This window comes from Portunus trituberculatus, chromosome 15 (genome assembly GCF_017591435.1).
Source record: "Portunus trituberculatus isolate SZX2019 chromosome 15, ASM1759143v1, whole genome shotgun sequence".
In the NCBI taxonomy this organism is placed as follows: Eukaryota; Metazoa; Arthropoda; class Malacostraca; order Decapoda; family Portunidae; genus Portunus; species Portunus trituberculatus.
Genome location: NC_059269.1, coordinates 5,077,959 through 5,100,469, shown reverse-complemented (window position 1 = coordinate 5,100,469; position 22,511 = coordinate 5,077,959). Strand labels below are relative to the sequence as shown.

At 34.8% G+C, this 22,511-nt stretch overlaps 1 protein-coding gene across 1 annotated transcript; it reads left to right on the top strand.

Annotated features, from left to right (window-relative positions):
• The first annotated feature begins 394 nt into the window (after positions 1–394).
• Positions 395–22,004, top strand: LOC123504179 (tyrosine--tRNA ligase, mitochondrial-like). Its single transcript, XM_045254525.1, is given in 15 exon segments — positions 395–631; positions 1,669–1,755; positions 2,067–2,230; positions 5,962–6,112; positions 6,998–7,094; positions 7,097–7,178; positions 7,739–7,898; positions 8,901–8,957; positions 10,372–10,450; positions 16,417–16,553; positions 17,330–17,401; positions 17,593–17,659; positions 20,308–20,496; positions 20,740–20,865; positions 21,915–22,004. Coding segments are annotated over 13 exon segments (1,419 nt in total). The 5' UTR covers positions 395–631; positions 1,669–1,755; the 3' UTR covers positions 21,953–22,004.
• The last annotated feature ends 507 nt before the right edge of the window (positions 22,005–22,511 follow it).

Genomic DNA, 22,511 nt, shown 5'->3' with positions numbered 1-22,511 from the left:
TATAGCTATAGCTGAGCAATGTTTTGCGTTGAGTTCTGACAATATAGCGAAGTTTTGCTGCTACACCTCTGATGTCATAGCCTTTCCTGCATGAAAGTATATACTAATTCAACCTATAGTTGTTCTCTTCTCATCCTTCCTCAGAGGTTTTTCATTTGTCAACTGGGCGCTGGGCGGAGCTTACAAGAAATATAGAATATACGCCTTTAGAGAAATTGGGCCTTATATAAAGAATGTACGTAACAGATAGGTGTAATGACTGAAAGTGTATTGTAACAACTAAGAGATAGTCACAAGCATATCTAGTATGTACAAATTGTAGATTAGTGTTTTATTTTCTGTTGTTGTTTTTTCTTGAATTGTTATCCCGTGTAACTGAAACGACAGCACATGTCAAGTTTATAAACAAATCCGGCGGCGGCGGCGGCGGGCGGCGAGGCAACCGACGAGTCAACACCCGGGGAGAGTGTGGGATCGTCGAAGCCCGAAAACAACAACCCGGGGAGAGTGCGTGTGACTGCCCTTATTTTACATGCAATGAGGCTCGTGTGACTTTTTTCTTTCTCCAGGCGACCAGAGACGACATCGTTTAGGTTTCTTCTCGCAAAATATTTGCCCAGGATTTTATACGGTAAATCTGAAATTGCTAAAATTATTGAAATAATCTTGTCCTTTTAGGTATTGGCAGTTTATTTCTTGGCTTATTTGATATTACTTTGTTTTCTTGCCGGTGGAACAACGGCAAGTCTCACATCTCGTTACAAAGAACCTTTTATTCTGAGTATTTTCAGTCCCATATATGTAGGGTTGCCATTATATGAACTATCAAAATTCCGGACACCTTCACTAACACCTGATTATGGTCCTGATATAATACTGGAAAACATGAGGCGGCGTTGGGAAAGGGTTACATATAGAGAATTGATTCATATATTATTAAGTAAAATTTAATTCATGTAATCATAGGATTGGTGCTTTGGGTTGAATATAGCAGAGGCCTGAGTGACTGGTTTTGGTAAGAGCAATGTTGTGGTGTGTGACTGGTGGTTCCTCACAGTGTGTCTAGGAGTTAACACTGCATCGCAGTTTACTCAGCAATGAGAATCCACTGTTTCTGTGCAGTGATTGCTTGGAGTTGATGAGGAGGAATCTGCATTCATGTATGGGACTGAATGAGATGACATTAAAAAAAAGATCCTGGAATTGTATGAAAATTGGTATTTTGGAAATCTCTACCAAGTAGGGGCACAGTGTATGGTTGTGTATGACTTTGCAAATAATATGGATGATCTGATTCTTACAGCAAGATGTGCCATATGTGACATGAGATAGGATGAGACAGTGGCATATGTGATGAAGCATGAGATATGAGAGACATAGGTAAGATGATGGATGTTATTCTGATTGACTTCAGTTATGATAGGAATGAGAGAATGATGAAGACAGGAAAATAATGTATGAAACTTATGATTGGTTGGGCTGTGTATAGAGATGAATGAAAGGATGATTTAGGCAATGAAGGAGTTCCTGGAGAGAATATTGTGGGCTAGATATAGGAATTAGTGTTGTGGTGAATGCTGTCCTCATTTTATTTTATTTATTTATTTACCAATGTACTGATTTATATTATTTTATTAAGTTTTATTTATTTCTTCTTTTCCTTACAAGAGCTGCTATTCCAAAGCCTGCCTTGGGAGCAATCCCAAGCAATCATATGTAACATCTAGCTGAAGCAGAAGCCCCAAAGCATTAAAGGTAACAAGTCCAACAGCTCCTTGTCAAGTTTATAGAAAAGGAAGAAAAGTGTATATTAGAATTGATTTTCTGTTGATTCTATGAACTTTAATGATCAACCAAACAGCAGCTGAAAATACTGTAGTGTTCATTAGTTACCATTAATGTTATGTAAATGATGTCATGAAAGTAATGCATTTCATAACAAAAACACTAAAAACATCTGAAATTTTGCAATGATATGTCTTATCTTTTTTATCAATCCTTTTTATTATTGTTTCATTTGATTTTATTTACCTATTTATTTATTTATTTGTTCATTATTTTTTCAGATGTTCTCCAGGATTGCAGCAGCAAGAAACAGCCTTTCATTCGCCACAGCCATATATCACACACGCCCCAAGCTGTGCCTCCAGGCATGGAGAACTTACACATCTCGCAATATATTAAAGCTTGAAGAAAGAGGATTGTGGGCAGACTTCTTTCCTGATAACAAGTATGTTATATATGTAACTAGTGTAATTTTTTCATAATTCATTCCACTGCAAAACATAAAAGCAAGTACTAGTTTTATGATTTACATTATATTAACAAGACATCTCTGAGGCCTAATGTAGAAATCCTTTGCATCCTGCTTATGGTAAGGCTAGATGCCAGTAGTTGTTATGTAAAATGACAGCTGATGTGAAAATTGTTTGCTTTTTTTCTTGCACATTTAGATACTTTATCTTCCACCAGCCAGTAAGCATCAGTTATCTGTAACCTAACTATGCCACTAACATATATACAGTGCTACCTTGAGATATGAGCTGCCTGAGATACAAGTTACAGTTTGGTAATTTTTTTATTTTGAGATATGAGTCATGCTTGGGGATGTTGCCGTTTTAGTCGGCAGCTCAGTGCATCAGTCCAGCATCAGCTGAGCTAGTATATATCTATGTGTTTTCCATGGATCTCATGCACTGTGATTGTTCATTAATAATTTTCACACTTTACTGATCTTTCTTTTTGTCTAAAGAAACTGCGGTTTTAATTCATGTTTAATGTTTACATGTGAATGGTACCTGCATCCTTTCTTCCCTCCTTCCTCATCCTTCACCATTTACCACCATTAACCAAAAACATCTGTGTTCAAGGTAAGAACACTAGAGAAACTTTGCTATTATTTCATATGTTTTCATGGATTGATAAGATACGCATGTGTACCTAACTGAAAAGGCAAAACAAATTTCTCCTATCTCCACCTACCTCCTCCACCTACGCTACGCTTATCATGGATGGGAAGAACAATGTAAACAAACCTCTCCGGCGCCTCTCTCTCTCTCTCTCTCTCTCTCTCTCTCTCTCTCTCTCTCTCTCTCTCTCTCTCTCTCTCTCTCTCTTCTACTTAAAACTTTATATATTCAATGAATAATGTTTACAAGATTGTCAATGAGCTCTTCTGTGATTATTAGAGCGTCCAGTCTTCTGTGAGAGGCTATATTTGTATACTGCAGCTGATCGACAGTCCCAAGTGAGGGTTGGGAATGCAGTAACGTCCTGTGGAATACTTCCTCCGAGATAAATATATTTTATGAGAGGAGTTTATATATTTATATTATCTTTTGTCATGTTTTATTATGTTTCTGCACAATAATTATTATTTATAAATACCTTTTCTTACCTTAAAACACATTAAAAAAAAGATAGCGGTGCTCTTTTTGAGGAGGCTGGAATGGATTAATGGCATTTCAATGCATTTCAATGGGAAAAAATTTCTTGAGATACGAGCTTTTTGAGATGCGAGCTCTGTCATGGAATGAATTAAACTCATATGTCAAGGCACCTCTGCATATATATATATATATATATATATATATATATATATATATATATATATATATATATATATATATATATATATATATATATACAGTAAGCCTCCGCACTTGGTGAGTTAATTAATCTGGTCAAACTACCGCCAAATGTGAATTTCGCCAAACACGAGTTCTTTATACCATATAAATTGCCTAAAAAATGCCTCAATTAGTCTTTGGTCATTGCCAAAGTCCCCCTTTTGACCCCTAAAATACCATCTTTTGAGCTGAAATAACAATCTTTTGCCTTCCCATATTAGAACACATGTTCAAAACAGACCAATAAATAAGTGTTTGTGATGCTTTCCTCGTCTGTACTCCTGTTTCTTCACCCGTTTCCCTCACCCACTTTTGTCCTTGCTGCCACCACCATTGTCCTTACGTCCACCGGTACTACCTGTTGTGGTGGTAGAGGCCATGTTGATGGTAAATCACCAGAATTCATTCCCATGCTAGCAGAACAGACGGTAGCACAAACAAAATGGTTGAAGGGGACTCTCACACTGCGTTCTGATAGGTTTAGAGAGAGGTCTGATGTCACTGGTGAGCTGTGGGGTTTGCCATGCAGCCACCAGGGGACCGCCAAGTTTGAATTCAAATCGTCAAGCGTGCACTTGGTGGTCTGTGACCATCCTACCGCTAAAAGTGAATTTTGCCAAGCTGAGATTTGCCAAGTGCAGGGGCTTACTGTATATATATATATATATATATATATATATATATATATATATATATATATATATATATATATATATATATATATATATATATATACAGGCAACCCCCGTTTAACGAAGGTTCACTCAACGAAATTTCGCTACAACGAAGGTTTCGTTTTACTACCATCTGCTCGTTTAACGAACACCAAACTCGCTTTAACGAAGTTTTATCCAGGTAATTTTTTCCAAATTTGAAAGCCTCACCATATCATGCAAGCTGACAGGCTTTTGAATACACCAGATGTTGGTACTAAGGCCTGCCTCAGGGGAAATCCTGAGACACCTGTAGAATAAAGATCAAGATCAAGCCTCTCATGAACAACACAGGCACTGCCAATACAAAAGCCTGACTCAGAAGAAATTCTGCATCACCTGTAGCATCAAGATCAAGATCAAGATCACATGCACCACTCACTCCCCAGTCAAAACATAACAGCATCACCAGCAGCTCATCTTCCCTAGTTCAACTTACCACCAAAACGCCCTGCAATGTGGCCTAACGTTCCTAGAAGACCAGGAAGTGTCTTACTCTCGAATTGAAGCTGGGTATTATTCACAGACAAGAGAGAGGCCAGAAAACTAATAACATTGCTTGCCACCATCTTGACTCCATCTACTGTCTACTATTTTCAAGTCAGCAGACTCTATTAAGAAGGCTGGTGAGACCGTATCTTCCTTGAAAGCTAAAAGAACCACCTGAACTCGTGACTCTACAATGGATAAAATGGAAAGCCTTGTGGAAATGTGGTACATAAGTTTTGTATGCGGTACCATGATGCGCACTTTGTTTACATTCCACAGGTTGCCGGTTAGTGTATTTCCTGTTTCACTCTCCCTCCCTTCATAAAGTTAAGATCATCAACATTATAAAGTTACGTACATACATACATTAGTGTACATTATAATGACTTAAATTAAACTACCTAAATGTTTAACTTCATAATTTTTACTTTCATTAAACCTTTTACTGTACTATGATGCACTCTCGCTTTGCTTACTCTCAATGGAAGTTCAAATCAGGGGTTAAACTTGTTATAATCGGTTCGCTTAATGAAGTTTCGCTTAACGAAGTGTTTTTATAGGAACATAACCCCTTTGTTAAGCGGGGGTTGCCTGTATATATATATATATATATATATATATATATATATATATATATATATATATATATATATATATATATGTGTGTGTGTGTGTGTGTGTGTGTGTGTGTGTGTATATATATATACACATACATACATACATACATACATACATACACACACACACACATACACACATACACACATATATTCCTGTTATCTTTCTACGAGATGATCAGTTGCTGCCTTGTAGAAGCCTATTACAGCTATCTTCTTGGAAGGATTTCCTTTGAAAAGTCATGAAATATAGATAGAGAGATACATAAGTATACTTGATTTGAAAAAATTTACTAATGCATGTAATACTTTTTATAATTATGTTATAAGAGCAAAACTTTAATTGATTTCATTTATTTTACTTATTGTTGCTGTACTGTGCCTTGGCTTTAAAGTACAGTGGATCATGAGATCAACAAATTTCATTCATTTGCAATACATACTATAGTATGGAGATACTTAAATAGATTAATTTTATTTCATTTTTTCTCACTGGGTTATTTCTCCTTCCAGTGTCAACAAGTTGATACAAGAACTTACAAGAAAGCCCCAGACTATTTATAGTGGCTTTGATCCCACTGCAGATTCGCTACATGTTGGTAATCTTCTAGTTATAATGGCTCTCCTACACTGTCAACGAGCTGGACATAATGTAATTGCTTTGGTAAGTGTGGTGCTATTTTCAGAAAGAAAAATTATATTTGGCATCCCATATTTTTCTTTGTCATCTCAGACTTTTCTGTTTTCCAAGGGAGACATATACTTTGGGATCTCATATTAGTCAGGGTTATGATGGATAACCCTTATTTGATTTGCTTCATGATAAGTCTTTATGATATGTTAAATGACTAGGAAAGAATTCATTATAAATAATGAAATTGGGAAATGGACAATGGAAAAAATACTCTATAATTATAATATTGCACTTTCTTTTAACATGATAGTCTCAAATTATTCAAAATTTAGTTTGGTGAAAGAAGTTCGGCTATGGTGAGAAAATCAAGTTTAAGTGATTATTGTAGTAGTAATACGTACCATCAAATGTTAGTTTTTATTGTATATGAATCCTACCTAATTGTTCATATCCTAAGATTGAACATTACAAGTTATAGCTTTTTAATGGCATGCAGGAAGTTGCATATGAAAATGGAAAGAATATTAGTACTTACCTGGTTAATTTGTGTTTCTTCATTGTGCTAAAAGGTATCAAGAAATAAATGTAAAATGTATGAAATTAACAAAAGCACTATGTTCAGCATACTAATAGGAGATTTAGGGTTTGTCTACTCTAATCAAATAGAGATTATTGAGATGACCTATTTTTTCTTGTACATCAGTGATTATTTATATATATTCAATCATACTTCTATATCTATATGCAAAACTTGATAGAGCATGGAAATGCATTTAACTGTTGTTCTGAGCTTGAACAGTATTTTCTGCATCTGAAGATCTTAAAATATTTCCATTTAAATCTGCTTCAGACTACCTACACAGACTGATTTTTTTTTTTTTTTTCTCTCCAGATTGTATCATTTGTACATTTCAGGTAGGTGGAGCCACAGCTCAGATTGGAGATCCAAGTGGTCGGAAATCTGAGAGACCTCAACTCAGTGTAACAGAAATTCAAGCTAATTCACAGAAGATTTTCAAAATCTAAATAGAGTATTCAGTAATCACAAAGAGTATTTTTGGGAGAATGAAGATAAATCACCACTACCTCCCATGAGGTGTGTATTATAAGTGTAAGAGAGGTGAGCAACTGACTGTTGTCAGGATGGGAGAAAACTCCCTCCATATTTATATTATAAAACCATGCGTGGATGTGTATAGGTGCATATGTGTGAAGACAAAAACTTTACTTTAATCATCTGACTGAACAAGGAAGGAGGAGCAGCTAGTGTCTCTCTCTCTCTCTCTCTCTCTCTCTCTCTCTCTCTCTCTCTCTCTCTCTCTCTCTCTCTCTCTCTCTCTCTCTCTCTCTCTCTCTCAGCACTCCAAGGTTAGCAGAATTTTTTTTGTTAAGTACGTTAGAGGTGGCTGCCTTACTTTTTTTTAGTTTTCTTTTGTAACAGAGGCACTAACCAAGGACAACCATGGATCAGCTATACTTAAAATTGAGCTATATATGGGGATATATTGTGATTTAACTAATGAATCCTTATCTTCCTTTCAACTCTACTCTATAGAATAAGAGATTATATTGATGTGTATTATAATAAAGGGTAAAAAGACTATGAATTTTTTGGATGACTAATATTTTTTTACTGTAAATACCTTTTTTCAACAGAACTGAAAATAATATTGATTGGTACAAAAAGCTAAGCGTGGTAGAGTTCTTGCGTGAGACTGGACGCCACATAAGAGTTGGTGACATGCTGGCTCGCACCAGTGTTGCATCCCGCCTGCAGTCATCTGAGGGGCTGAGCTTCACTGAATTCTCTTATCAGGTATGCAAAAGTTAAAAGTTTGAGATTTGATCAAGAATGCCTACTAGTCTCAATTGTTTGTCACTATTATAGATTCAAATTTGCCATGGCATCTTTAGCTGCTATCTAGGTTGGGTAGCAGCTCACAGAAGGGGAGAGGCACCTGTGTTTATGTTGAACTGGTGACCTACTAATACCCATTCAGTTGTGCTCTTGAGTTTTTATTTTTTTTTTTTTTTTTTTTTTTTTATTCTTTTTTTTTCCAACTTACTGATTATTAATCATAAGGCTAATAGGGATATTGGCTTTGATAGGAAGTATTAAACTTATCTCTAGGATCTTAGGTAGCTGTGATAAAAGGAACTTGATAGTGGTGAAAACATTATAAATGTAGCCCATGCTGACAATGCAGTAGTAAAGTATTTGTCCAGTTTTGTAATTTGATTTTTATTTTAGTATTTTTATCACTGTGTACTGTACAGTATTGTTTTAACACAAAAATAATAGGTCCAGGAATGCATCCTATTTTTCCATATTTAATCTTAAGCTCTCTATACAAGAGATCATTATTATAGGTTCATAAAGTGCAATCTTTTACTTTATAGATTTGTTTGAAAATTTTGTTGAAAAGATCTGAGTTATCAGGTTTATAGGTGAAGAGGACAGTATTAGCTTAGCTACAATCTTATAATGCTGCTAGACAAGTAGGCATACACACATATAGTGAAATGTGTTTCAGTAATATGGCTTAAGTTGAATGCTGATAGGTTTGTTCATATTATATATATACATATATATATATATATATATATATATATATATATATATATATATATATATATATATATATATATATATATATATATATATATATATATATATATATATATATATATATATATATATATATATATATATATATATCACAGAATGATGAAAGTAATTGTTATAACTGAACATAAGCATAAACCTGAATTTTGAGTATTTATGTATATGGAAGACTTTATATATTTGTCTTTGCAGGTTCTGCAAGCACATGATTGGCTGTATTTGTATGACAAGTATAACTGCACAATACAGGTATGATTTTCATTTATCTATATATTATATATTCACCCTTGAAAGGGGTTAGTCTGTGAGACAGATACACAGAAAAAAGACAAACCTTTAAACTAAATTGGAGTCCATCTCAACAATTTGTTTGTTTATGCTCTTGTTTGAAAGTAGCCTTGATAAGAGAACCTTTACCTAATTTCTGATTCAATCAGTTATTAAGACCAAATAATAGGTTATGTTGCAAGTGGTGTAAACCAGTTTTTTTTCTTTCAGGCCCAAATTCTAAGTCTTCTATGCATGCTGCTCAAATGATGCTTATACAGTTTGGTTAGTAATAGTATATCATTACTATCAATTCAATTTTCATTATTATTTTCCCTTGATGTGTTGCATTGTTTTATGAATCTCATAACCATTTGTAGTGTAACAACCTAAACAGTAGGTAGTGCTCTATGAAGAAATTTTTGAACTCCACTTGGATTCACATTCTGATACGATTGTATGACGTGTGTATCGCCGCTAGGTGGCAGTTCAGTTCCTTCTCAAGATGGCAGGAACTTGAACACTGGTCTACCATTAGTAGTCTGCTTCCCATACCAGCCACATTTACATTCTGGTCAGTTACTGAGCTGGCATCTTCCCTCTCACTAGAGAGGTTCCAGTGCCAGTGAACTACCTTAAATTTAGCAAAGATCTTAAGTTAGGATTAATTTAGGGTGTCTGGGAAGACAGGTCAATTTGACCCATTCCAGTGAGACCCTGACTGCATTTGAAAGGATAGGATGTGTGGCACTTTGGATATACTATTGAGTTAGGGAATTTAGTATGTGACAGTAGGTGCCGTGAACTGCAGCTATGTCATGGTGAAGTGCATTTTGGGAAAATATATGTAATAACACCAGCAAGTCTTTGTGTCTGCACCCCTGACCCTGAGGTTGACCCTGTGGGATGCTGATTCACCAAACCACTGCTAGCCTCAGTGTCTCAGACCACTCACTATTGTTTCGATCCTGTGTAGTGGTTCAGACCGCTACAGTAGTACAAGGTTTCCTCCCTTTAGTGCTCTTATTTGACAAGGAGTATATTTCAAGGTGAAGGAAAGGTCATCCTGAAACCCTATTTTATTGAAAGCTTCTACATAATTGGCTTTCATCTCAGCATCAGTGATAAATTTACCCAGTTGCTTATGATGGCTTGACTGAAGCAGTGGCAAATTTACATGTTCATTATCTCCATGGCAATTCCTTGAATGGAGGTGTTGACAAGTCTGATGACTGTGCCCCATAGAGATATGGAGGAAACATTAGAGTAGTCAATATTCAACAGGGTGATGGATACATTATTTTGCAGCAAGTTTACTGATATTGATGTGGTGTTGGAGGGAATTTCCTGAATTGGTGGAAAGTAATACATGTAACATGTACATTTTTTGTTTCAGATTGGAGGAAGTGATCAAATGGGTAATATCCATACTGGTTATTGGCTTATTAGCAAATTGCGGAAAGTGACAGCAACTGGTAAGTTTTATTTATTTATTTTTTATTTATTTATTTATTTATTTGTTTAAATTTTTTTGATTTTTTATTTATTTATTTATTATTATTATTTTTTTTTTGCCTATAGTGCCTGTAGGCATACTTGAAGAGTATGGGAAGTGCTGTTCAGCTTTCACCCATAAGTGATGCAGGCAGTTTCATTTAAAGTGGTACCCCTTTTTGGGTGCATATCACCACCCAAGTGCATCTTTAGTGTAATCACCTATAACCTGGGTATCATGGTTACATGTAGGTAACTTTAAACCACTTGACAATGAATGGCAAAGTTTCAAAGCTGTATGTGGTGGGATTTGAAGCTATGCATAGACCTCTGCCCAATCCCATGCTCACCACCTTATCTATTATGCCACTGCCTCCCTATCAAGTTTGGTGAAGGTGTTTAGAATCATAACAAAGTAGAGTACGTACTGGAGGGTCTGTACACCAGTCCTGTATTAAGTGTCATAACACATAAACAGAGAGTGGAAATGACTAGGCAAAGTTCAAATTTTTGTGCCAGTACTTTTCCATTCTCTGTGTGTGCCACTGAAACAGAGGTACATTGACTTCCGCTAATTGTTTTGATAGCGCATATAAATGTCAGTGTTAGTCACTGGCACCTATTTTCATAGAAAACTAACATAACTTGTCAATGAATTTATCATTATTTATTGTTATGCCTGGCTGTCAAATGTTTGAGTATAAACATGTCTTGTCTCAACAAATAAGGAATTGCTTGGGTAGTGCACACACCCACCATAAAATGCCCTTATTGTGTAGCATGCCAACCAGGGTATTATTAGGCTATAGTAAAACTAAATTGTACTGGCCCACAGGGTGAGACCAATAATCTGTTCAGTGTTGCCATGTCTCTCATTTCTTCAAGGAAAACAGAATAATAGTTTTCTATTCAATTTAATGCATGACTTTGCTAAAAAAAAAAATGTAGGGGACACAAGAGACATGAAGATCTCTGCAGGTGTTTATGTCGTAAGTAAATTTAATACAGTAAAGGTGCTGGTTATAAAAGTGAAGATGAGACTGGTAATTTACATAATATTTACTGTTATGTCCTCTCGAGATACCCAGTCTAACATATTAAATGGTGAGAAGAAACATGAGATGAGACAGCATTTTATTTCAGTTATTGCCCCAAGCTCGACTTATTATTGAACATCATTGGATGGAGAGACTTTTTTTCCTTGGTGTGGTTGTACAACACGCAGTAAGACAGGGAAGTATCAGTGTGTACTTCTGTTGTGGCCACCAGATGAAAAATGAGTCAATTTGTATGTGTGTGTTTGCGTGGTGACCTGACTCCCTCTTCCCCCTGTGAAAATCCTGCCTTGGGTTGAGTGGCAATGTTGCCTGACCTGATATGCCACATTGTCATAAATATAGTACATGAAATACCTACATTTGACTTGGTATATGACACTTATTTGTATCACCTGCCATTTAATGAAATAGTCAGAATATTCTTAGAACAAGAGGAGAGAAAAAGATAAAGGAAGAAGAAATTAAAGCAAAGAGGAGAATGTAGGAAAAGAAAAAGCAGAAGGAAAAGAAAAGAAAGAATGAGAGGAGGAGAGGAAGAGCAAAAGGAAAGAAAAACAGTTCAGGACACTTCTGTCTACTCCATAAAGGCAGAAAGGCAAGGAAATAGACTCTTCAGACAGTGTGGATGAGCCAATCTTGAACGATGGTTTGGATGATTTCATTAAGATATGAAAGAACTTTGTGCAAAATGTCAATGTGATACAAAAACAAAAATGAGAATAAAGTGTGCATTGTATGACAACTGGTGGCATGTGAAATGTGTGGGTAGGATGTATTTGAGTTGGAAGTCTCAGGAAGACATTGAGGCAATGGATGTTGAGTTTATTTGTGATATATGCAACTTAGGCTGTCTCGCTACTGTTTAATGAAACTTTACATGGAGTATTTGCAACATTTTTTCTTGAATTCTGTTGGAGATTTATTTTTTTATGATTTTCAACACTAATTAACAGCTTCTCAGTTTTTTTTATTTAATTTTACTCATTGACAGGCAAGAAGAATTACTAACTACTTAATGACAATGATTTTGATAGCTTGTGGATAAAAATAAAGAACTGGGCACCTAGGGCGATGACCTGACATCTCATAGCACACTGACTCCGCACTGGCGCAATCTCCTCCAGCTAGTGTGTAAATCCGGCTAGTAGGCGCATTAAGCTGCCCTAACCTTCCTTCACTTACAGTACTCCATGCGCAGAAACTGTGGTGATAGAGGGTAGCGCGTTACCCGCTATTATAGCAGATGAAATTTTGCACTACTGGTGAAATTTGCATTGTCATATTCAAATTGGGAGGTTTCATAGGCAATATTGTTTGCTTAGGGTACTTAGGTCTCTACTCTAAACAAAAAAAAAAAAAAAAAGAAAAGAAATCTAAAGCTTTTTATATGTCACCATAGAACTATTATTTTTTATTTGTTTATTTATTTCACATTCCCCTTCTCTACAAAAGATGTATCCTTTAAGAATGGGTTCATACTGCCTGCTATGCTATACTGTTGACCCTTGCTAACTCGGACTGATAGGGAGAAAGGTAGATCTGACAAATGCAAATGTCCAACTTATACGAATTCCCTGCCCCCTCTCCACACATACTTAAAAAAAAAAAAAAAAAAAAATGGATCACATTTGTCTTCGAAACCTTCAGACCCTAAATTACCAGATGGTCTAGTGTATTTTTTGCTAGTTAAATACCTTTCCCACCAGGAAGCCATTTTTAAATGTCTTGTGCAGTTGCATCATATCCTGACTCGCCCTACACAGTACATGGCCAGGCATCAGAAATAACGTCCTTACAGGCATAAATTGATGTAGATTAGAATTAGAAACTTCAAGAAGAGAAGACAAAGAAAGAAACAAAACAAACATATTGGGAGACAGCTAGACCTTGAATCCTCGCTTCCCCTCTCCCCTCCATCACGAGTGGTATCTTCCCCTCTAAGACCCTTGCCTCACCCGACACCTCACTGCCACACTTCTAAACCATTTCTTTATATCATAAGACTGCTATTATCTTTTCAAAATTTTTCCTCACTACCTTTATTATCACAACTATACATCACATAAATCTCACAATAACACTATCACAAAAGATTATGTTGAGACAGAGGTATAAAGCTGGACCAGACGAGTAGTAAATGCTTCAATGTATCATTATCTTACTTCAACACACTAATAATGACTCAAAGAGTGTCTAGTTCAGGAGTAAAACAGCAGATTGCCTTGATGCTGCTGATGGTGCCTTCCTAACCCTCACGTACAAGTGAATAATATTACAGAAGCGGAGATCTTATTATGCTTCAGGAAGTCACTATTGTATACACAGTCATGTGTGAAAATTTCATGTCAATCAGATGAATAAAAATAGCAAAACAAGGACAAAGTTATGAAAAATCTTTAGGAACGAATATCTCGAAAATTGATTCTTTACACTTCAAAAATTTTCACAAAATCGGTATAAACTCTGATTGACTTTTGTTTGGTATCATTTTTTCAACTCAGACTTTAGTTTGTCAGAGTCCGACTTATCGCGAAATCCGAGTTATCGGGGTCCGAGTTATCGAGATTCAACAGTACTAGATATGGGATGGATGTCCGTGATGCAAAATCTCATGGCTTCCAGTTGCTATAGTAATTTTTAGATGTTGCACAAAGGTTGCCTCCATTAAACTTGCAAGAGTTAGCAATACTTGCTTCCTGCAAGCTGCATCCTTATTGACTGACAGAAAGCTTTCTCACTCAGTAAATGTGGTCTAGAAGATATAAATGCATGGCTCTCATTGGCTGAACCATGATTGGGTGGCCTCTGCCTTATAACTTTTTTTTTCTATAATTCTATCACTTTTGACAGTAGCAAGAGCCAGTGATATATTCACTTCATGACAAAACAAAACAAACTTTGATGAATTGCATGATACCAATAACTCAGTTTTTTTAGACACCATTTGTAATCTGTGGATGTGGTATTATTCTCTTAGCAAAGTAAATTTATGTGTATCATTGTTTAGTGTATTGGTACAAAAATAGATAATTTCTATGGACATATATAGTGAGGGCACACCATAGAAAGTAGAGATGTACCGATGCATCGGTATCGGTATCGGAATCGGCGGTATCAGCCCATTTTTTGGGTATCGGTATCGGCTTATTTTATGCCGATACTCCCGATACCTAAAAGGAATTTACTACTATATTCGATATAAGATATTGATGATACCAAATTGATATAATACGGTGTATTAACTTTCCGTGGTGATTACCGTATGTCATAGAATACTGTTTTCTGTGGTAATAAGACACAACCTCTAAATTGGACGTGTATGCAACGCGTGTAGGCTAAACTCCGGCATCTTGTCACACGGTCGGTCATGAGTCACCACGCATTCTCACTGTCTCTCAGTCAGACGCTGCTCCTCCACCCACACAAAAAAAGTTTACACAGTTGAAAAGCTTATGTTTTTTTTAGCTATAATCTAAGAATGTCAAACTTCAGATATTGAGAATCCAACAAAATGATTTGGTGTATATATATATATATATATATATATATATATATATATATATATATATATATATATATATATATATATATATATATATATATATATATATATATATATATATATATATATATATATATATATATATATATATATATATATATATATATATATATATATATATATATATATATATATATATATATATATATATATATATATATATATATATATATATATATATATATATATATATATATATATATATATATATATATATATATATATATATATATATATATATATATATATATATATATATATATATATATATATATATATATATATATATATATATATATATATTTTAGCATTTTGCATTGTAAATAACAGCATATTCTTATTTGATTTATAATTAACAGTGATAGTGCTAGCCTTTTCCAAGATATACTGGAATAGGTGGAAGCTCGAATTATATATGTATATTGATTTTAATGCAAGTTTAATTTTTTAGTTACTTGTGTTAACTTAAGGATGTAAAAATTCCATAACTAAGAAAGTAACGATTCTGTTTTGTAATCATGTGCATTGTGTATAATTTGTTGCATATTAATTATTTAAGATCATAGCAATACACTAGAAATTTAGAATAAACTAAACTTTTTTCTATTTAATTGAAAAGATTAGGTGAAAGCTCATTTTTCTGAATTGGTCTACTAATGTCTAATGAATTAATATCAAAGGATGTTAGATTTAATTAAAGAGAAACATACACAACAAAATGAGTTTCTTTTGCTAATATTTTGTGTCTGTTTTACAATTTTAATAATTTGAAAAATATTTTTGATCGCCACAATATCGTCAATAAAATTAATAATGAAAATGCACAAGACCAAATGGTCGCTAAAGGATTAAGAAGTAAGAATTTAAAATAACTGACAAGAATCAGAAGACTGAGAAGATATTCATTCCAATTACTGAGTAATTTACCTTTGCAAATGGCTTCAAAAAGCTTCTAAAATTGCTCCTATTTCACAAATGTTCTCAGAAGGACTTACAGCATCCCCCAAAACAAAGCCTCCCATCTGATAACGTTCGCTGTCCACCAACTCATCCTGGTGTCCAGTGCAGTAATCACTAAAAGTAGTAGTATCGGTATCGGCCCAATTAGTAGTATTGGTATTGGTATCGGAATCGGCCAAAATTTTGGTATCGGTACATCTCTAATAGAAAGAAGTATATCATTATTAGAAACCTTATAACAACAATATCATACATAACATAGTGATGTCAGGCTTGAATTAGCAATTTTTCTTAATGAAAATACTTGCTGTGCACCAAGTCATATGTTAATACTAATATTTTGATATGTAATTGTTTCATTCAACAGGTCTCACAATACCAATCATAACCAATGAAAGTGGCGACAAATTTGGCAAATCTGCTGGTAACCCTGTATGGTTGGATAGTAGTAAGACTTCTACATTTGACTTCTATCAGTTCTTCATGAGACTTAAGGACACAGAGGTAAGCATAAAAAGTAAATAGATAAATAGATACTAAAGAAACAATGCAAGAATGTTGGCTATATACTAGTTTTGGCTAACAATCTGTTGATCCATCTTTCATTCACTGGAAAATTTAGTAAGCTAAGCCATTAGATGTCTCAGCTGAGCCACACACTACCATTATGGAATCTAAAATTTGTTAGTGTAACTTCCCTGTGCATATAAATACATTCAGAATTCATGAGTATATATTTTATGAATTTCTACCTTGAAATTTTCTCATTTTACATTGATAATTTCAACAGTGTAGTAAAAGTTCATATACTATTGACATCAGTAAGCATAATTATCTCTTATTTTAAGATATTTCATAGTACATGTCTATAAACCATTTCATTTAGACTCAGAGATGTAAGAAATACAGTATTGCTTCTTAATAGGTAAGTTCCAGATAAATCCCAGGTTGACCAGTAAATGCTTTACTTGCCTAACATTTCAACTTCCTGAGAGAGATACCACACAACACAAAATCACTTGATGTATATAGTTTCTCTTGGGTCAGCCTTTTCTTTTGTGAAAATTTCAGAAGTGACCATTGTGTAAGAAAGAAAGATAGATGAGTTAAAAAAATACTTTTATTAAAATATGTAGGTCTATCCTTCTTTCCCTTGCGTGTGTGCATGTGAAAATATTTTTTGTGTGGATCATATATTGTTGAATTTATATTTTTCTTCAAATAAAAAAATATGTTGCCAAAAATGAAGTAAAAATGATTTTTATTTTATTTTTTTTCAGGTTGAAAAATATCTGAAGCTATTAACTTTCTTGCCACTTAGTGATATAGAAAGTATCATGGATAAACATAAGGTGAGTTTTTACTATGAAATGTATTCCTAGTAAAGTGAAGATGGAAGATCTGCATTTTATGAAAACAAACTCAGTCCTTTTTACTTTGAAATACCATGTTTTGATTTCTGATCCAAAGTAGTTGACAGATTTTAGGAGAATTCCAACTTGAAAATAACTGCTGGTCATTATTTCTTTAATTGAATTTTCAGAAGAAACCAGAAAACAGACATGCACAAACAAAACTGGCTGAAAAAATTACTTTACTTGTCCATGGAAGTAAGTATTCACATTAGTACTTCTATTATGATAAAGTATGTTAAGAAATGAAGGTATGTTAGGAGAGCATGATTAAGGTAGTGCAATACTACAAAAATAAATAAACTTAAATTAATTACATCAATGAAGTAGTAAGGCCCAATAGAGAGTTTTCTTAAAATGCTCACAAGTTGACTTCATATTCAATCATTATTTATTTATTTAGAAAACCAGTCTCCTGCAGATTTTGAAAACAAGATGGGAATATAGCTCAGTAAAGTGCATATACCTTGTGACAAGTATTGTAATTTTTGTGTGCCTTCAATTAACAGTATTACTGGACATGGAAAGAAGTAGCCCAGTACTGTAGCAGTCATCATGAGCAGACTCAACTGATTTAGTACTGTATTTTGCTCATACTTGCTAGAAATATTGCTCCATAAATTTTAAGGTTGTCAATTGTGGGGGCTTTTAGATATCTTAGATCTCCAATATCCACCAAATATTTTATTTTATGGAAGTAATTTTTATCCAAAGGAGACATTTTGAGATTAGAAGGCACCAAACAATGGGGAGTTTTCAGAACTAATCCACCAGATGTCACCGCTGCTACGTGTCCCTTGCTGACATGAGCTAAATTATTGTTGTATTAAATCCCAGGTACATACAGATGCATAGAACATTGATTATGATGATATTGTTGACATTCTGTATCTACTTTTAGATATCCTGTATGAATAATTTTGGTAGAAGGTAGTCAAAACTTAAATATTTTTTTGTAATTATCTTGTAATACTGCTATCAATATTTTAAATGTGGCATACTACAAGTCTAAAAATCTATTGATTTGGACAATGATAAAGGTAAAATCATTAACTGTTCTATATAATATGACCCAGCTTACTCAGTAATATCATGATGTATGGGTATAGTTATTTTCGTGGAAATCTTAGCATTGCTTTCATGAAAATCAAGACGCAGCAAAACAATCGAGCAAAGACTAAGCATATTGTTACGAACCGCCACCCACACACACAGCAACCATGGGGCAAGGCAGGGCACCCAAGGTCCGTACTTCAGCTTCCAGTGCTGCAACCGTAACTCACTCTCAGCAGCAGAGACCAGGACAGCATTCAGGACGGTGTCGGCACAGAGATAACATTGACTAGGGTCCGTGACTAGCGAGGGAAGCGAGGCACACAACTCACAAGACTCAGACAGACTCACTCAGACAGACAGGACTGGCAGGCAACACTTGGTACAGCTTCTTACATTTACTTGGGTAACAACACAGTACAAACAGGCAATACAGGGTATTACACAGGGCGATTGCGGAGATGGAGGATGAGAGTGGGGAACAGAGCAGGGGCAGAGACAGCTGGAGAGAACGGAGGACAGACTGTCCTCACACAGGAAGACCTGGTAGACGCCAAGAGCGGGGACCGACCATGCACCAGCAAGCAACCAGGTCGAGAGCAGAGCGGGGCGAGAGAGTGGGACGAGACAGCTGGCGGGGACAGAGACGGCCGGCTTAAATACAGCCGTCCCCCTTGCAATACTGCCATTGGCTCGCTTCTGAGCCAATCACTGCTTCTTTATCCACCTGCATGGCAATCACTTCCGGTCCCCCCACTCCCTGTCTCTCAACAATACCACCTCACTCCACAAGTAACTACCATCCCCCCCGACCCCTGCGCTGCTGCAACAATATCATTGGACAGCTGTAAAGTGAGGAGAGAGGAATATGTGAAGCTTTCCTCCTCCTCATGGTGTAGTGGTATGGACATTACAACAGGAACTATTTGTTCAACAATATATTTGTTAAGTTAAACAGGTGGTCAGCCCAGGTTTGGTTAGACAGCAACACTCTTGCCAGGATACTCGAGTTGCCTATTCTTAATTAGAATTGTTGCTTCCATATACTAGTAAGTTGAGCTGCATGGTTTGGACTTTTAAGTGACACTGACATGTTGTTTTCATGTTTACTGTCGACTGAATTAATACATTTCCAATCAAGGGTGTACTGTTTGGGAAATGTGGAGATGACCAAACAAACCTCAATGCCAGTTTGCGAAAAAATCAACTTATAGACATTTGTTTGTGAATAGGGTTTGCTTTTGCCTGTGTTACTACTTAGAAGGAATTACGTATAAAAATATATTATAACGAATTATTGCATCTCTGTGTTTATAGAATGACACTGCAGGTATGTTCTATATTACTCCTGTGAGAGCGAACAGGACACATACTGTGCTGCAACCTGGTGACAACCACTAGTTCTGAAAACTCCCCATTGTGTACAGAGGGGACCATAAGGCTGTCTATGAAAAAAAAGTTTCACTAAAATCATTATGAGGACACAAAAACTCTCTTTAATGTGTAATTTCTTACTTAGCAAAAATAATGGTCTCAAAATGATTTTGAAATAGACACTGAATATTGAATTGTAAAATTGAATTTAGCAAAAGAAAAAAATATGAAGAAGAATGAGAAGTGAAAGAACAAACGGAACAGTATGTTACAAAGCTTGGACACTAGTTACATATTGATTAAGAGATTGAACTATGAATAAATCCAAGCTTATTGATTTTATTATATATTATATGTTTATAGATATATTGTGACTTTACAGTGGATTGGAATTCTATTTCATGTTTCAATAATTACAGAAAGTGGCTTAGAATCTGCCAAACGCACAACTGAAGTGTTGTATGGTGGACAGCCAGAAGCTCTAGCTGAAATGACCAAAGATGAGCTAGAGTCTGTCTTCAGACTTGCATCATCAGCCAAACTGATTTTAGAACCTGGAACCTCCATTCTTGATATGGCATTGAAGGCTGGTTGCTTCTTTGATGAAAGTAAGTTTTACCACATTGGAGTGAATTCCCTGATAACATAGAATTATTACTTGTGTTATGAAATATATACCTATTTCTGCAAATGTGATAAACAAGTTAGTGGATGAAAATTTGCAGATAATATGATAGATTGTATATTGTCATATCCTTTTAACACTCAGTTTTGTTGAGTACATTTAATAGGGAGCTTGCATAGTTTTTCATTCTCTCTTTTTCATTATTTCCATTATTTCTACAAAACAGGACATGGTCGACGTATTATAGAGGCAGGAGGGTTCTATGTGAATCTATCAAGAGTAACTAAACCAGACCTAATAATCATCCCTGAGGCACACATACTACCAAACGGACTTTCATTACTCAGAGTTGGTAAGTGTTTATTGCTTTCATTGTTATGATTTATTACATTCTTGTTTTCTGTACAATAAATAGAGTGAATTAAAAATTTTCTTCAGTAATGAAAGAGTGGAATATTTTTTTTATATAGCTACAAGAATTCAAATCCATAAACTTTTTCTACTATTTATTATTTTTTTTGTATCTTTCAATTGACTGAAGTGTAGAGATTATATTGTATTAGTTATTGAAGTTTTCCAAACAAGGAGGCCACAGACTATAGCAAAATAAAGTATGCCACACTAGATCCACTGCTTAAATAAATGTAGCCAACAGGGCTAAGACTGTGTATGAATATGTGGTGCCTTGTGTGTGCCATCATGTGTGAGATTATTGGCCTATATTATATAAGTAGATAGAGAAACAATATCTCAGTTATTGTTTGCATCATTTTATATGGTTTGTCTGAAATGCATCTCATCTTGAGGGAAAATATTCATTGCTATCAACATTCACACTATGAAAATTTGTTAGTTTTTTTGTTGCAATTGGATATTTAAGAATTTCCATTAATTGAAGTATTACGTAACTGTTTGTCTTGTCCATTAAATTTGTAATCTGTTTTGTCAGATCTATTGATTGACAATTTACTATATTCAAAAAAGCAAATTAATGTTATAGTACACCCTTAGAGAATATAAGCACCAGTGAGTCAACCACCACAGTCAAAATGTACTTTCATTGGCTTTGATACTCTTCATAGCAAATGCAGTTAGTATCATTATTTAATTTCATAATTGTTTTAAACAATGTATGTAAATGAACACACCTTTGTCTTAGGACAGTTACTTACCAATTAGTGTGGCTGTGTATTGTATGTTTGCTAAGGCCAGTAGCCTCTCTTGGACTTCCCTTTGTCATTTGTCTTCTTCACTCTGCTTTCTGCTTCAAAATGTTTATCTTACTTCATACAATCATAGTCACTCATTCTTTCCACATGGTCAAGTAATTGCAGTCTGTTGAAGTTTTGACATATTTATTTGAGGTAGGTTATAATTTTTTTTATTTCTCTCTATTTTCAGGTAAGAAAAATTATTATGTAATCAAGTGGAAAAAGTAAGATTTTTTTTCTTTACATAATACATTTCTTAATTAAAGATTAACCAGAAATACCTAAAAACATTTTTTTCTCCTATACCTAATTCACCATATGATGACCTTCATGGATTCAGCGGTGTCCACTTCATATTACATACTTGCATGAAAACAGAATGGTAGGATGTGGATTGAGAAAGACAATGCAAAACATTGATGGACAGAACATTTAGAGGAATTGGTGAATTTAGAAGTGGTTAGAAAACTTGCCTTGATTATTTAACCTCAGCACTAGCCTGTCATTTTAGCACATTTCAGAATATCACCTAGCCATATTAAGAGAAAAATTGATGAACCTAAGTAACTTTTACAATTATGTAGAGAGGAAGTGACAAGAACAACTAGTGGAGCAAATCTTGCAACAGGTAAATGAAAGAGAAAATATAAAGAAAAGGGAGAGATCAAGTGAAACTAAAACCTTACAGAAAAGTATATCTAAACATGAAAGTAAATGCAAAACACAAGATATTCCTAGTAGGCAAGTCACAGAAAATGTCATCACCATGTACTTTGTTTTTGTCATC